This window comes from Cupressus sempervirens, chromosome 3 (genome assembly GCF_028749045.1).
Source record: "Cupressus sempervirens isolate cs-2001-9-10 chromosome 3, ASM2874904v1, whole genome shotgun sequence".
Taxonomy (NCBI): Eukaryota; Viridiplantae; Streptophyta; class Pinopsida; order Cupressales; family Cupressaceae; genus Cupressus; species Cupressus sempervirens.
The window spans coordinates 20,016,387-20,033,118 of NC_143120.1; the positions used below are offsets into that span (position 1 = coordinate 20,016,387).

Here is a 16,732-nt window from a genome sequence, read left to right on the forward strand (position 1 = left end):
TTGACTTAATAAATATATTATTAAAACATCTCATGAATTTATTACATAAAAGAATTCATTTTAAAAGATAAAGTTATAGTCTAATTTTGGGCATGATAATATTTATTTAATTTAATAATAATATATTAGGAGTTCATTTTTAAATAAATGCTAAATATGATTATTACCTAAGTTAATAGATATTATATTTAAAAAAAGTCTCGAATATTAATTAAAGAGAGAAAGGAATTATTTAATTAAGATATTTTGTAATTAAATATCTAAAAGAGTTGTGCATGAAAAGGTAAAAAGATAATAAAATATTAAAAGAAATTGATCAATGAGTTCCCTCTCGTGATTGCACAATCAGAACCCCAAATTTAGGAGAGAACTCTTTATGAGAGATCTAGAGCTTATTATGCAATTACACAAGTTTTGTAGGAGCAATTTCAGAGAGGAAGATTTTGAGAAAAAAGGAATTGTTGTGTGTTTTGTGCGTTCATCATTTTAGCATCAGATCTAGGTAGTATCTCAGAGTTTAATTCTATAGTGGATTTCCATTCTTTGAATTCCTATCTTCTTCATGTCTAGATAAATTTGTTTTCAGAGTTTTTAAATGTGGTTGAAAACCCTTATGTTGAAATCTTCTCTACCTTGTTCTTAATACGTTTTTTAGCAAACTAATTTAATTGAAACCCTTGCTTGAGAAAATTGATTTTTTTGATCTCAAATTGGTTTTGACAAGTGGGTGTCAACACACTTAACACATTTACATAGTTCATATCAAACTAGTAATGCATGTCGAGTACAACATGTAAATATTAGACCATGTCAAGTTGCAATGAGTGTTGAGTCACTCATGTACCGAGTCACCCAAGTGCAGAGCAGATAGACCATGTTGAGTGATTCAATTGTTGAGTAAATAGTAGATGTTGAGCAGTTCAAGTGCCAAGTCAGAATAATGTATGCCGAGCATCAGAGGCTACATATGTCAAGTGACACAGATTGGACATATTTGTTTGTTATGGAACAAACAACTATGAAAACCATTTTTCAACCGATCTAAGGATAGATTTTGATCTTTTGGAGATAAGGAAGAATCTATATGCAGATTCCCTATGTAATTACATGTAGCCAATCAGAAAATGAGAAGGTTTAAGTAGAAAAATGGATGAATCTTAGCCATAGATTCATACCTAACCCTAAGCCACCTAAGTCTTCTTAAGGAGGACAAAGCCCTAAAAATTTTAATGATGTTGAGAGCATTACAAAGGGGTGAATGATCGAATTGGAAGAGCAAACAAGACAGTTTGCAGAGCATTCAAGGTGACTTAGTAGTAAGAGTGAATTGTAAAATCAGTTAAGTAAAGAAACAAAATAGAGGATACAACATTGATACATCAGATCATGAAGGATCAACTAGAGATTGGATAGAGGTGATATGTTATTAGACAAGCAAGTGTCAACCGCAGGATCTATGCTGAGACATTTTGATAGGTGTTTTCTGTTAAATTTCTTAACAGAGTAGTCTTAATAGGTTGTATGAAATCCTTTAACAAGTTGCTTATTTAATTGTAAGTTGAAGTCCTCTAACAAGGCACACTTTTAACAAGGTGTTGAAATCCTCTAATAAGGTGGGACTTAACAGTCTTTGTCAGCCTTTAACAGGGTAGGTCTTTCACAGGGCAGACCATGATTCATGGTCAAACTATTATAACCTTAATCAGATACACTTTATTGCTACAGGTGTGAAGAATTATGAGTGTCATCCCCACCTCAGTTTTACCTTCTCGTTTCAAGGGTTTCTGGGTAATCATATCTGGTGTTAAGTGTGTGTTTGATTACATGTTTACATGATTAATAGATATGCCTTATATGTTATTTCAGTTTATTATGCATGTGATGTATGAAAGGTGAAAGTTTTATGGGTCCAAGTTTAAACTCTTGATTCACACCCCACCCCATAAGTTTACTCGTTTCCCACTTGTAATTCCAACAGAATTTTTGTTATAGAATTTTTTGTGATTTAATCTGAAACCTCGCGGTGGATTTATTGTTCTTTGTTTCAAAAACATTTGTGAATGGTTATAGCTTTGAAATGCTTGTCTGATTGATTAGAAAACGAGATGAGAGTTTGGAAAGTAATCAAAATTTTAATACTCGATTGGTTAATCATATTTTCTATATCATGTTATTATGAATATTTTATAATAATAAAAATTAAAAAATAATAAAATAATATATATATGGTAATATATTATAAAATTATTTTTAGAGTTGGGGGTTCTGGTATTTTTGTTTCTACAAATGAGATCAAATTCTATTGAAAAGAATGGAGGGCATGCTTTTTTTGTTTTAATAAAATAAATTTTATATATATATATATTTTGGAGGGGGGTAGGGATCCTATCTCCCACGCTCTACTACCATTGGTAGCGACTGTCCCAAGGATAGGTGCACTACCATGGCAGCGTGCAACTATCCAAGGATAGTCCGCCGCTGCCAAGGCAGTGCAGCTTGTCCACACCCCATTTTGTTGTTTATTTTATTAAATTCTATTATTAATATTATTTTTAAGGAGTTTAATATTATTAATAATAGTATTATTATTAGTTATTATTGTTATTATTTAATTTAATAATTATTATATTATTTAATTTAATAATTATTAATATTAATAAATTAATATAATTTAAAAAAATTATTTTATTGATATTTCGATAATTATTATTATCAATGATTTAATAATGATTAATAAAATTTTAATAATAAAAGCTATTTAAAGAATTATTGTAAATTTACTTTTTTTTAAAAAAAATTGAATTGAATTTTAATGATATTTAATTAAAGATTTTTAATTAAATTATTATTAGAATATATCTGTGAAGTAAATTGATAATTGAATTGAGAAAAGTGTGTTTTAGTAAATTCGGGTTTTGGTTGATAAATCAATGTTATATTAAAATTTACTTTTAATAAGATTTTTGAATCTATTATTCTTGTGAATTCAAAAAAAAAAAAATTAGCAAATTGACACTAGTGTAATTTTATGATTCAAAAACCTTAGTAATTATTATATTTTGAAAATACAAAAAGTGAACTCTGATTGTAATTGAAAACTTTAGTGAATCTATGACTTAAAATAAAATGAAAACATAAACTTTTTATTGTAATAAAAAACCTCAGTCATTATAATACTTTGAAATGAAAAATGAAAACTAAAACCCTAGTTTTGAACATCGAATCTTGTGTTTGTTTGGTAACGAATTGAAATATGAAACTATGTTTAAACAACTATTTATGATTTGTTGAATTATTTGGAATTCTAGTGAACTCAGGAAACCTTAGTGAATTTGGTAACTAGAGAAATAAAAATTGAAACCCTATTCTTGTATATCTAAATCTTGTACTTGAAAGCGAAACTAAAAACTTGAAAGCAATAAGTGAGAATTAAACTTGTGTTTTCAAAACCTAATGTATTGAGAAAGTTACTTTTGTGTGTACCTTATGTGATGTGTGATTTACTGGTGTTGGGTTTCTAGGGTTTGACTTAGCTTTGACCAAATCAAGATGTTTACCAAAGGCTCGGGAGTTCTATTTTGTGATGTCATGATGAAGTTTTGATCATGATCTTTTATACTCAACCATGGTAATGTGTCTTGTATGCTCTCTGAGGTGTTTTGATCTATTGATTGCTATTGCTTTCCAATGTTCTAGTATGAATCAGAGGTGAATGGTGTGACCTATCTGATATAACCTTTGAGTCTTCGATCAATTCTATTTGGATTGCTTTTTAGTCACTTGTATAGGACTGAGGTGTTTGCATGATTTGTTCTTGGTGCTGTCATGTTATGACATGGATTGGTTTATGTATACTTGATTTTGAGATCAATCCTATTAGGATGATCGTATTGGTGGAATCCATGATTATGATCAGTGTCTTTTAATGCTTGTCGGTTGCTTGTTTAAGAATTGATGTATAGTATGTAGTCTTTTGAGATCTTTTTGCTTTACTGAGCTTAGGGTAGGTTATCTGTATGTCATGTTGAAAAGTGGCTTGCAATGCGGGCTGGAGCCCTAAAGAGGTTGCCTAGGTAACCCATTGTAGGTTATTTTAATAAGTGATAACATTTTATTAGATGGGTTTAAAATGAATTAATAAGATATTGGTACTATAGAAATTCACTAGTGGAAGGGAGGATTAAAAGACTAGTCGAGTAACCTTAGAGTTGACTCGTTAGTAGGCCTTGTTAGTATGAAAGGATACTAGTGCTGCATAGAGTCACTAGCGGGCTGAAGGATTAAAAGACTAGCCAAGTAACCTTAGAGTTGGCTCGTGCGATGACACTTGCCCACATGCATAATAGATTTCCTACATGTCTATGTTGTCTTTGAGTTTAGTTGATACTCATGTCTTGGTACCCTTTGAGATAGTTTGCTTTCAGGTGATTCATTGAACCTAGATGTTGGTTTTGATTTTTGAGTTTGTTATCCTGTTTGGGACTTGAGTTTATCTCCTCAACGTGGTGGGACTAGACCTTTTTGGGTTTCATGATGCTAGGTGGTAGTGTGTTTTCTTATACCATTGAGATTCGACCGTTGGATGCCATTGTTGGATGTGTTTGTGCAGATGTTCTTTTCTATCTGATCTTGTATTTCTATGATGGATGGTTGTACTCTATTGTATTGTATTTGATTTCATAGATCTTACGAGATGATGTAATCTATTTCATGATGTATATTATTTCATCCTTTCATACCCTGTGACTTGTACAGTGGATGAATTGTGCGTTTTGATTATTGTCAAGTGGCATCTTATATAACTGTATATTATTTAAATGGATTCATACTTGTATATTATTATTTGATGTAGATTTATTATATATTGGATTTAGTGTTAATTAAAATTAAATGTGATTCATCGTCATGAGACCCATAAGAGTTGTAACTTGATTGTATGTTGTTGATGTATGAGTGTATGTTGATTGCTTCCGCTATCCTATGACTATTATTAATTTATTAACTTAAAAAAATATTTGTCAAACTTAGTAAAACTTTAGATTAACTTCTTTTAAATCACATGATAGAACGTTACACTATTTTTAATTTGTACTTCTCCCTATACATTTATTTGCTCTTAAAAGATATTGAAATTTTTAATAAAAGGTAACTCTACATTTCTATAATAATTCCTAAACGAACAAGAATCATGTCAAACAACAAAATACAAAAACACAAGCTTTATATCCAACACGTGTGTTTGGATATCTTAGACCAACTGAAGATCTTCACGAACTCGCTATGTTGTGGGATGATAAACCAATGAACATTTACTACAGGAAAAAATGTTGACGTTCATAGCCATTCTGCTACGATTATTACAAAATATAATTACATATATAGAGCACATTAGAACCTGGGCCTAAAACGGCCCCTATAGTTCTCTCTGGGTGGATAAGAGCAGTTAAATCAATCACACTGGACTCCTCTTTCCCCTTCAACTGGCACTTAAAGTAGTGCTCACAATTGGAAAATTTAATTGAACCCTACAACAAAATAAGTCACCGAACATGCGGCAATCGGCACAGCTCACTATTCGCAATACAAATTCCACGATGAGAGAATTTTCCCATAGCCTCTCTCTATTAACTGTAAGCTGGATATCTTTCAAATTCAAATTGCTTCTTGCAGTCTTCTAATAAATTCCTCATTAATCTTCTCAGTAAAAGAATCAGCAGTTTATGCCACACTGTTTCAAATCTGGACCTTTGACCTTTACGACAAAAGGATTGACTCGAACCCAAAGAAGAGAGAAAATGGATGCCAAAAGAATAGACCAGATAACCACAATTGTGGGAGTTCTGTTCTGTCGACCCATGAGACCCTTGAGGAAAGGGTAGAGATGCACAATGACCCAGAAAGCAAAGAAAAATTTACCGAACAATGGACCCCATGACTGGTATCCATTGCTGATGGCATCTGAAAAACCGGCCACAACTCCCACCAGATTGATGATTAGAAGGGTTGTGGGAGGAATCAGAAGTGTTGTCCATTTGAATGCATACAGCTCCCCAAACTCACCATCATCTGATGCCTTAGCAGTGACTGTGAAATTTGTGTCAATTCCTGCCAGCACCTTTAGCAGACCTTGAATAACTGCAAAAAAATGAGCTGAGACACCTCCAATAACCCAAAACTGCTCATTCCTCCACCATTCCTCAATGCTCACTCCGCTCCACCTCATTTCCAGAATACCAGTGATGAAAATTGACAAGAACAGAGCTATGAAGAAAAAGCTTGCAAATAGACTAATCTGCATAAACCAAAATTGAAGGAACACCAATGGTTAATAACATATAATATCAGTACAATCAAGGGTGTAGAATATATTATAAATTTGAAGGACATACCGAGGGCATTATGAATTTTCCAGTGAGCAAACAGATGGCTGGTAGGGTACAGTAGGCGATGAGTGGAAGAGAAGTCAGTGGGTAGACAATTGTGTTGATATAAGCAAGTCTTTCAAGCCATTTTAGATGGCCATATCCATACCAAATTGGGCAATGCCTGCTCAGAAAAATTTCCACTGACCCCAAAGCCCAACGCAAGACCTGGTTCAAACGATCTGATAGATTGATAGGAGCAGATCCTTTGAATGCGGGTAATTTTGGCATACAGTAAATTGACCTCCACCCTCGACAATGCATCTTGAAGCCAGTCAAAATATCCTCTGTCACTGATCCATAGATCCATCCAAGCTGCAATAAACGCAAAGGCATAATTCAGAATAAACTTGAGCATTGACAATGCATTCTTTTACTAAATTTTTTTAAGTGTCCAGGTTCAACCCAACAAAGAAAGTAAAACAAGAATGGAAATCCATTTTGGATGGGGTTGTTGAGATTGGTAACTCCGTGATCAGCACCTCTTTGGAGATTTGTGCCATGGATCGGGTTAAATATGGCATCTGTATTGGGCATTAACAGTTTGAGCTTTTGGTGCAATGAAAAATGCTTCCACCCCCTTCAGTGGGTGTTGAAGGGGAGATTCTTGAGATTGTTGACTTGGTAGTCAGCACCTCCTTGGAGATTCATGCCATGAATCGGGTTAAATCTGACATTTGTATCGGACATTAACAGTTTGAACTTTTGGTGCAACAGCAAATGCTTCCAACAAGTGGTATCAGAGCCTTGGGTCATGAGTTCAAGTCTCCTTTCAGTGGGCCCTGAAGGCTCAGTCGGTGCTGAGGGGGAGATTGTTGAGATTGTTGACTTGGTGGTCAGCACCTCCTTGGGGATTCATGCCTTGGATTGGGTTAAATTTGACATTTGTATCAGGCATTAACAGTTCAAGCTTTTGGTGCAACGGCAAATGCTTCCAACAGGGCTGTGGCTATAATTCTAGCAAAAGTAGGGAATTGGGCAACCTAAGATTGATTCTTCTCATTATTCAAACCACAGTCATTTGAAGACAGGGGAATACAGGCACTGATGGAGAAGGCCTCCATTGAAATAAGGCTATGTAATCAAGTGAATTAGGGGAGTGTTATAGAACATCAGAAGATAACTAATGTGGCCCTCGTAGTGAATTTTCTGGTGACAATGTATCAGACCAATCGAACATAACACATCTTGATGCCTCGGAGTTAAAGAAAAAAAATATCGATGCTTTGCGCCATACCTCTTGACCCCATTCAGTTTTATCTTCATAACCACAACTGATAACGTGAATAGCCTCTTTCAACAATTCAGCAGGATCTGCAGTGTGTGGAACACCACCGTTCTCCATCAGAGTGGATTGGATAAAGGCAGATGACTGTCCAAACCTTTTCTCGAAATCTGACTGTGACATCAACAATGCTTTGTCTTCCTCAAATCCTGTACAAAATAAAATCTCATCAAACTCTGTAAGCAGATTGTTTCTTCAAAGTAAATTAAAATCAAGAGCTTGATTTCACACATGTTTCCCATACCATCAAGTCCATCGTCAATCCCATCTGGGTTATAGGCAGGGGCTGGGATTCCTGCTGCATGCTTCTTCGATGACTTCCCTGTCCTTTTACGAGGACCACAACAAGGGCAGCAATCACAGGTCACCATCTTTGGACGCTTCTGACCACGAGGAGGCTCATATCCATACAGAGCATGCCTTCTAAATACACATCCAGTTCCCACATACACCGGACCTTGAATTCCATCAAGACCTTTCATGTTAATCTACATAGACCGACCGATGTACATGTCATCTTTATGGTTTGAGTTATAAGAAATCTAATATTTTGACAGAAAATCTGAGAAATTGAAAGAACATTGTGCATAGACAAAGAAATTATAGAATTGAAATGCGCACTGTAATTGGGGTGTTAAGTTTTCTTACAGCATACATTTTGGCATTACAACTTGTTGTCATGGTTCAGCCAGTTTACTGCCTTAAAGTACAATCTCTTTATCCTATTCATTTGATGGCAACTCTATTTGGTGATTCTTAAGAGTTTGCATACTTTGCATGGGTTCTTTAATTTGTAAACACTACTATTTTTCCTCTCTCTCTTAGGTGAGATATAAGTTTGATAGTCCAGAAGAGATTTAACACAGATTATAAGCAGTCCTTTATGAAGTAGGCACCTCAATCTTTAATTTTGAGAACCCATTCAGTAGATTTTGAGTTTCTGACTGTGAGATGGAGGAGGAAATTCCATCTTTTCTTTCTTGTGTAAGGAAAGAACGCTCTATAACCCTCTGTTCTTGACTTGAAAAACTATATTAAGTAGAACTTTTAGTCAAAAGTAACAAGAGAACACTTGGGTTAGGAGAATTCATACATCAAAGAAGACAGTGTTTCGATTGGCATAACGATCATGCCGATCAATGCCATCAAATCTCTGAGGGAACTGAACATAGCAAACTTTCCTTCCAACCTTGGGATCCATCATGAAGCACATTGCTTCCTTAATTGCCTTACTGTTATTGATGTAGTGATCACAATCCAGATTCAGCATGAATGGAGCATTAGTGAGCACAGCAGAAACCCGAACCTGAATAGGATGGAGTTGAATTAGCCAGAAATAAAACCAAAATGGCTGATAGTCTGTTTACAAAGCAAATTAGTGAGAGGAAAAGAAGGAAATGGAATAGTTTTTTACCAAAGCATTCATTGCACCAGCCTTCTTGTGATGCTGGAATCCAGTTCTCTTTTCACGAGAAACATAGACTAGGCGTGGAAGTTCATTGCCTTCTGTGTCGAGACCTCCACCATGGCCCAAGAACACTTGAAGAATACCAGGGTGATCACGGGTATTATTACCAGGCCAAGGTGTTCCATCTTGCATTATCCATCCTTCCTTAGGCGCCTTCAAGGCCTTTGCAACCAACGCATTTATCCGCACCTTGAATTCTTCATATTCCCTCTGCACAAGCAAATCATTTTGCAGTCTTTAGTGATTAGCTTCACCGTACTGATCAGATTCTGAAGTAGCAGAACATTTTCTTACCTTCATAGCACGACGTTCCTTGACAAAAGTGGGCTGAACTTTGTCCTTCAAATAGTCAATTTTCTCAGAGAAATACAGCTCTGGTGCTCGTGGTTCAATATTAAAATTCTTGCAAAAGGGCACCCACTTTCTTGCAAATTCTGAGGTCTCTGACAGTGATTCAAATGTTAGCATTGAAGCTCCATCATCAGAAACATAGCAGGAGACTTTGTCTACAGGGTAATCCACTGCAAGAATGGATAGAACTGTGTTGGCAGTAACCAATGGAGGCTCCTTCAGGGGATCCACGGTACTCACAAAGAGGTCTACGGAGGCAAGCATTGAAGGTTCACCTTCTCTTTCATACCTACGAGAAGATGAATTTGAGACACAATTTCTGTTAATAGGAAGCAAATTGAATGCTTTCAGGAGACATATCAAATAACAAAAGAAAAAAGAACTAGAATAACTGAGAAGAAATTAAGGCAATAAACAAACATTAACATCAGGAACAGAAGGTGTACATCCTCTAAAGAGAAATTTTTTGAGCATTTTCTATATGCCCATTCTTCTTAAAAAATGTGTCACCTCATGCAACCAAAATATATGCATTCCGCAGAGCAGATGCTGATTACTTTTTCGCAATTCTTTAATTTCCACTTTGATGAATAACGGAGGGGTAAGGGACAACTTTTTATGTCTTTTTGGTAGATTTCTATGGTATACATATTAGGAGTAAAATTTCATGCCAGTGATAATTTTGAAGCTGGAAAAGCTTGGGGTTCAAATCCTAATCTACACTCGCGCAGATGCTCAAGTTCAAAACTCAGTTGAAGATAAATTGTCCAGCAGGGTATATGTCCAGGTAACACTAATCTCAGGAAGAATCACCCCAGCCTTCTAAGTAGTCAAATGCCAGCATCACATTCACGCATTCCCGAAAAGCAGATTCTCACTACATCTATTCAAGCTGTGGCTATAAGATATTACTGTTTTTCTCACTATTTCCTGAAGTAGACCATATGCATCGTTGAACTGAAACATGAATTTGGTACTAAGAGAGTATTTTATGTTCCAAGAGCTGGTATATTACCTCAATGATAGACGATCCAGATAGGTCTCACGATTAATAGGAAACCATTTGGGGAACTGATCAAGAATCCAGGATATAGCGAACCAGATTTCACAAATGACAGAAGTCAACCAGAGACCAAATGCATTTCTCACGGGATTCAAAAGTCGATAGCGAAGGAAGAATCCAAGAACTATCAGTCGAATTACGATCACCATTCGGTAAGGATTTATTTTGCTTGAAGGAATTGGTACTTTTCTCGACAGAGGTTGTCTCGCTTCATCCATCCTGCATCAAAATTAAGACTGTCAATAGAAAAAAAATTGTTTGAAAAAGTGGCAAGTTCTCACCATCAAAGGCTACAGATTGGTATCAAGTTTGAAAGATCAAGACAAAGGTTCTAGAGTAACAATTTAATCATTCAAATCCATAGAGCTAAGAATACTTGGACTCATATCTAGTCTGATGCATTTAGTGAAAGAGAGGGGTAAAAATTTATTAAAACAAAAAATACCTAAGAAATTTAGAAAATATGTTTTACTCAAATGCAAATAGTGGCTTAGAAAGCGTTAACAAGTCCAATTTAATCCAAATTGCATATAGAGGCACCACAATTTATGCTTGTATAGAAGAGTTTTCTGGAGTCAACTGCATCGCTAAATTAAGTTCCAGAAAACTCTTCAACAACGTTACAATGTAAACAATTAAACCTAAAAATTAAAATTTTCTTGTGTTTTAAATTCAGAATCTCCAAAAATCGACTTTGAATCGGAAAAAAAACATTGGAAGGGAACACAAATTTAATTACATTGGTATTTCCTGATCAAAATCTTCTCCGTCATTAGGTGGAATTCCTCCATTTTGATATCTTCCATCTGTCATTTGCAACTGGCCTGATTTGTTTTCTTTGGATTTCCAACCATCAAGTCGTTCCTTCCAAGCAACATTTCCATAGCCATAAGCTCCAATGTCCTTGTTTGGATCAATGGTGATCCTTGCACTCCCTGCACTCCAACATGACGGCAAATTTCATTACAAAACAGAGATTCAACTTCGATTGGGCACGGATGAGTTTTAAGAAACAGAGGCACTAGGATTTACCTGGCTCGGAGCCTGGATAAGGATGTACACGCTTCGACGTTGCAGAGTTAGCAAGCAAATGGCTTTCCGGATAGTATGATGCTGGAATCTCCCCGCTAACAATCTAGCAGGGAAATCAATAGAATTAGACTTATACAATGACAACCTAGTTTGATATATGATTTCTTGATATATGTTTTAACAATCTTATAGGTTTACTTAGTGATTATGTGCATGTCAAATGTATTGTTCAATGTTTTAAAATGCAAAATCACTATCTTCCCGCAGCGAAACAGAAGGTGCTCTTTTTGGTAGCACTGTGAAGTGCGCCAGAGAAATTATAGATTTGAGCCTAATTGGTCCATGATTTCTCACCAAACAGCTCACATAAAGTTTGTGCAATTTGAAAATATTTTAAGACAAAGTGAAATTTCTTGAAGTGAATGATAGCTTTGTACCAAACGTTTCAACTCGTGAAGAAAAGTTTAAGATTGGCAGCAAGGAAATCAATCATACCGAACGGCCCTTTGGAAGCACAGGAGGAAGCCCTGGATTATGAACAAGATGGGAATTCTCATGGTCAATGCCATTGGCATTTTGTTGTCTGTCTCTTTTCTGAGCTTCCAGACTAAATTCATGTTCAATGTCATCAATGTCTTCTTCATCTTCATCACCTTCAACACGAGGACTCCCTGCACGGCACATACTGTATAAACATTTCCGCTAACAAGTTGACATAAATGGCTTAATTTATACAAAAGAAAAGCAAGCAGCGCGTATTTTAGATAAAATAAAGAATAACTTGATTTGACATGAATTTCCCAATCACGCAGCAATTACTCAAGTGAAAAATTGGAGTGCAAACAGCTTGTTAGATTTGAAATTAAAATCTTCCACCAGGCTTGATATAAATCTTGCTGAACTTTTCTAATAAGAAAAGAGTAAGTTTTAATAGTGACATGACACATCAGTTTCATAAGTTGTGAAGAACTGCAAAAATGCTTTGCTAGATTTGAAATCAAAATCTCCACCATCGAGCTTGACACAAATATTTGATAATAATGCTTTAAACAAAGCGAAAAACGGAATAAACTCCGACAATAATAGAAAAGATATTTAATTTTCATGATTGTTCAAATGAAAATGTACAAATCAGGCGACAGTTTGACGATCAGGGAGAATTGAACTGCCAAAAGTTTGCTAGATTTGAAATAAAATAGGGATGAACCGATCAAAGATTCACCGGGCAGGGTAAATGCGATAAATTTCTGGAATTTCCTATGCAATTGCATTAATTACACCGAAATTTTACGTGTTCGGACAAATTTGATCCAAAAATATAGATGATTCATATGACGAGCAAAGATTTTGACTACAGAAAGCCCGCCAAATTTGAAATAAAGTAGTGGCAAAATTAGAGAATGGCAAGGCACGGGAATTTCACGAATAAGATGAACTCGATTTGTCGAAATCCCATACAATGCCGTAAGATTTCTCGGGAAAAGGTTTCTATGATTGAAACAACAAAGACAAATTCACCCTGAATTATATAATATTTGTGGTACGGCATAACAAGTGTCGTTCATTTTCAAATTTTATAAAAAAAAATCTATAGAGAATTTAATGAGTTTTTCAGCAAAAATCTTGCAGGCTTTGAAATGTAAAGCAAATTGAAAACTCAAACCAATCCTGCAAAGTTTTGTCAGAACGATTCCAATCGTCGGGAAATTTCTAGTTTGGAAGAATTAAGAATTAAGAAAGCAGCAAAATCGACATAAAGGTGTAAATGTCAAACCGTGCGATATTATATATATAACAAATTTACGGCGAAAGTAAACTAAATTTGAAAAGTAGAACACTAAACTTGAATTTTAGGGAATGATGGAAATGACCAAACCTTTGAGGCGCTTGTATCGAGTGTTGCACTGCGGGCAGCATTGATTTCCTTCTCGCCTTTCGTATTCGTAGCATGGCCTGCACACAGGAAATCCGCATTCGTTGCACGCTACGAAAAGTTCTCCTTCCGTCGTAACTCCCACCGGATCGCCACAAATCTGGCAATCTTGCCCATTTAACGGCTTCAAAGGCTTCCTCTGCAATAACAAAAAAATCTCACTTGTAAAATTGCGATCCAAGATTACGAAACAAAAATTGAAATAGTGATAAACTTTTGTTTTAGAAAAAGATCAACATTTTGCAAATATCTGACCTCCTCGTGGCCGTGGATGACAACAAGCTCGTTCCTGTTATGAGAACCCGCCACTAGCCCAGCCTTGGCTTCCATTTTTAAAACTTACTGGCAAAAGCCCGCCAAAATAATGTTCGTTTTCAAACAAAAAACAGCTGCAGTGAACTTCAAATTTATTTGTTCTTGTAAAGTCACAGTCAAAACATGGCCAACTTCAAATATTTAGCTTTGGACCTAATGACAGACAAAAGAAAATGCAGAGTTTCTGGTTTTTAGCTAAGTGTCAACAAAACACCAATGCAAAGTTTTCACATTCAATCCAGAAAAATTCCTGCCAACTCCTCTTCTTTTCTTTTCACCAGAGTCGCGAATTTTCACCTTCAATTGAAAAACACTTCCGAGTAAAAGGCAGGTGCTCTGTTCCTTTCTTATGAATTCTCTGCAAAACTCTATCAATTTGAAAAATAGCCACGAGTCTGAAACCTTACAAGAATTCTGCTTGTTTTCAAAATGCACAGCTAAAACACTCCCAAATTCCTTTTTTTTTTGGCCTCAAATTCAAAAGCAGTCCGAACAGAATGCCGAACTCTGTTATCCCGACTTCAAAATTCACAGCCAATTTGAGAACTTCCGCACCTCAATCCACTTTCACTGCAAACGTAACACTAAATGTGAGCCTTTCCTCGAAATTCACTGCTAAAATCGTCCGAAGAAATTCATATCTTTCTCGTTTAGAGGCAAAATCACCCCAAACTAAAGTCAAAATGCACGGAATGAAGCCCTCATTGAACTCTGAAAGGACTCTATTGAAGTACATCAATTCAAACGCTCTCATTTGTAGGAAAATTTCAGCCATCCCGAAATCTTTGACGTCCCCACCAAATTCTGTCTGCTCAGCCGTCGCCATGACAGGGCACCATACACCAACAGCGGTTTACCGGAAAACCTCTGTTTATCTACAGCGCACGTGTAACAAAAAAAGCGGTATTGTCAATAAAATAAAGATTGAATGTTTTTTTAATCTTAATTTCGGGTTTAATTATTTGATTACGAGCATCCTTAAACAACCATAGGTTGAGAAAATGATTTTAAGTTTGTTGAGTTTGGTATGTAGAAGTTGTCCTCCTCATGGACGTCGAGGTGTCACTGTTCATTATTTTTGAAGTCTCTTATATGTTGGTGGGAGAAATGCTTTCAAGGCAAGGGAAGACAAGGGAGGGATAGCTGACGTATGGTAGGGTTTTGTATATACATCTCATAAGGGAATGTATGCTTCTATGTTAAGGGTTCTCTAACAACTATTTGTTAGGTGCATGTGGATTTATTAGCTTGTCCATAGGTTTTCAATGTTTAAGATGAGCTAGCTCATGTTTTTGTGTTTCAAAAGTTGATTCTAAGGAGGTGGGGAAAGTGGCTTTAATTTTGAAGTTCAATTGTTTATATTTGGAGGTAAATATAAGTTAGATTAACGGTTACTATTATATTTAGTTGATTTGGAGATTGAGACTAATGGTTAAGATTGTTAATTTCATGTTGTGGGTGTCAGATTTATTCTAAAGCATAGGACAATTGGACTTATTATTAACCATAACATGTTTATATTTTGAAAATATCATGTTGGTTTGTATAAACCATAATCAATGGAATTTATTATGAAGATCTTATTTTATTTTATTTATCTTTTAAGAATTCTATAATTAATAGAGGAAATGGATTTAACGGTGAAAATTTTGTGGTGAGGACAATGTGTAGGGGAGATGATACACTTGATTAATGACGAAGACCACATATTTCTATTATAGAGTATACACTTTATTAAAGGGGTAAGGTAAGTGTGTTTAATGAAAAGACTGTGTCTTTTTATTTTATATGTACAAGGTTTTACGTTGGAGAGGGATAGAGAAAGTGGAGTTGATGTTTATAACCATGTATATTTTTTATGAGCCAATTAGATTAATCACAGGAATAGTTTAGGAATAATGTAGTGAGTGGGGATTTCATATGTGTAACTCATTAAGTAAAAATAGTTTCATTTATTTTTGTATTTGTCAATGTATCTTATGTAAGCTTAAAATAAAGGGTGTTAAACTTTTATCGACATATTTTGACAATACAATACACCTTGGAGCTTGATTTCTTAACTAATGCATGTATTACTTTTTAGCACATTTCCTTTGATTAAAAGAAAAAATATTAAATATCAAACCACTTCAAAGGAGCTACTTTCACAAATCATATAATAGAAATAGAAATATAATATTTTTTTTGATAATTTATTAGATCCGTTCTCTTTGTTATTTATCAACACAAGTAGGTAAGTATGCACTTTGTTATCTTTATTAGGTTGACATAAGGAAATAATTAGGAAAAAAAAATAGAGGTTAAATATGCCATAAGCGCTTAACCTTAATACAAGTTTAGGAAGATGGAATAGTAGGGGCATAAAATGCTTGTCCCCTTTAGAAAAGTGTTACCTTGAATGCGAAGAATTGTTTTGTATGTTTTGAAAAAAAACATAACTTTTTGTATGCTAAGAATTTTGTGTTACAAGTGTTAATGTATAGATTAGTTGAAGAGTTATTAATGACTCTTATATTGATGTTTATGTTATTCTATATGGTTAAGATATTTAATACACACACACACACACACAGATATATATATATATATATATATATATATATATATATATATATATATATATATATATATATATATATATATATATATATATATATATATATATATATATATATATAAGTTATGAATAAAATAATCTTCTCAAATCAATTTATAATAATCTCCTCTCATCGATATATTATAATTGGGTGTTAGCATGTTATTGGGTGTCGACATTACCTGTAGTTACATAAGTCACGCCTGATAAATGTGACTCAAGTAAGAGTCACGACTATCGGTCATGACTCTTGAACATATCACACAT

General features: G+C 34.8%; 1 protein-coding gene across 1 annotated transcript; it reads right to left on the minus strand.

Annotated features, from left to right (window-relative positions):
* Positions 1 to 5,308: 5,308 nt before the first annotated feature.
* LOC149564528 (cellulose synthase A catalytic subunit 9 [UDP-forming]-like) lies at positions 5,309 to 14,625 on the minus strand. Its single transcript, XM_089818081.1, has 13 exons — positions 13,810 to 14,625; positions 13,498 to 13,693; positions 12,117 to 12,292; positions 11,622 to 11,724; positions 11,329 to 11,524; positions 10,542 to 10,808; positions 9,470 to 9,815; positions 9,122 to 9,385; positions 8,801 to 9,013; positions 7,952 to 8,195; positions 7,660 to 7,856; positions 6,390 to 6,737; positions 5,309 to 6,292 (listed from the first exon to the last, which is right to left on the minus strand). Exons 1-13 carry the CDS (start codon positions 13,882 to 13,884, stop codon positions 5,711 to 5,713), a joined length of 3,207 nt encoding a protein of 1,068 aa, XP_089674207.1. The 5' UTR covers positions 13,885 to 14,625; the 3' UTR covers positions 5,309 to 5,710.
* Positions 14,626 to 16,732: the final 2,107 nt, after the last annotated feature.

Bases quoted from the DNA above. Each gene is read 5' to 3' on its own strand.
- LOC149564528 (XM_089818081.1), bottom strand. From the start codon at position 13,884: ATGGAAGCCAAGGCTGGGCTAGTGGCGGGTTCTCATAACAGGAACGAG. The intron at 11,725-12,116 runs GTATGATTGATT...TTTCCCTGCTAG, and splicing joins TGCTTCCAAAGGGCCGTTCG to ATTGTTAGCGGGGAGATTCC. The intron at 11,525-11,621 runs GTAAATCCTAGT...GTTGGAGTGCAG, and splicing joins TTATCCAGGCTCCGAGCCAG to GGAGTGCAAGGATCACCATT.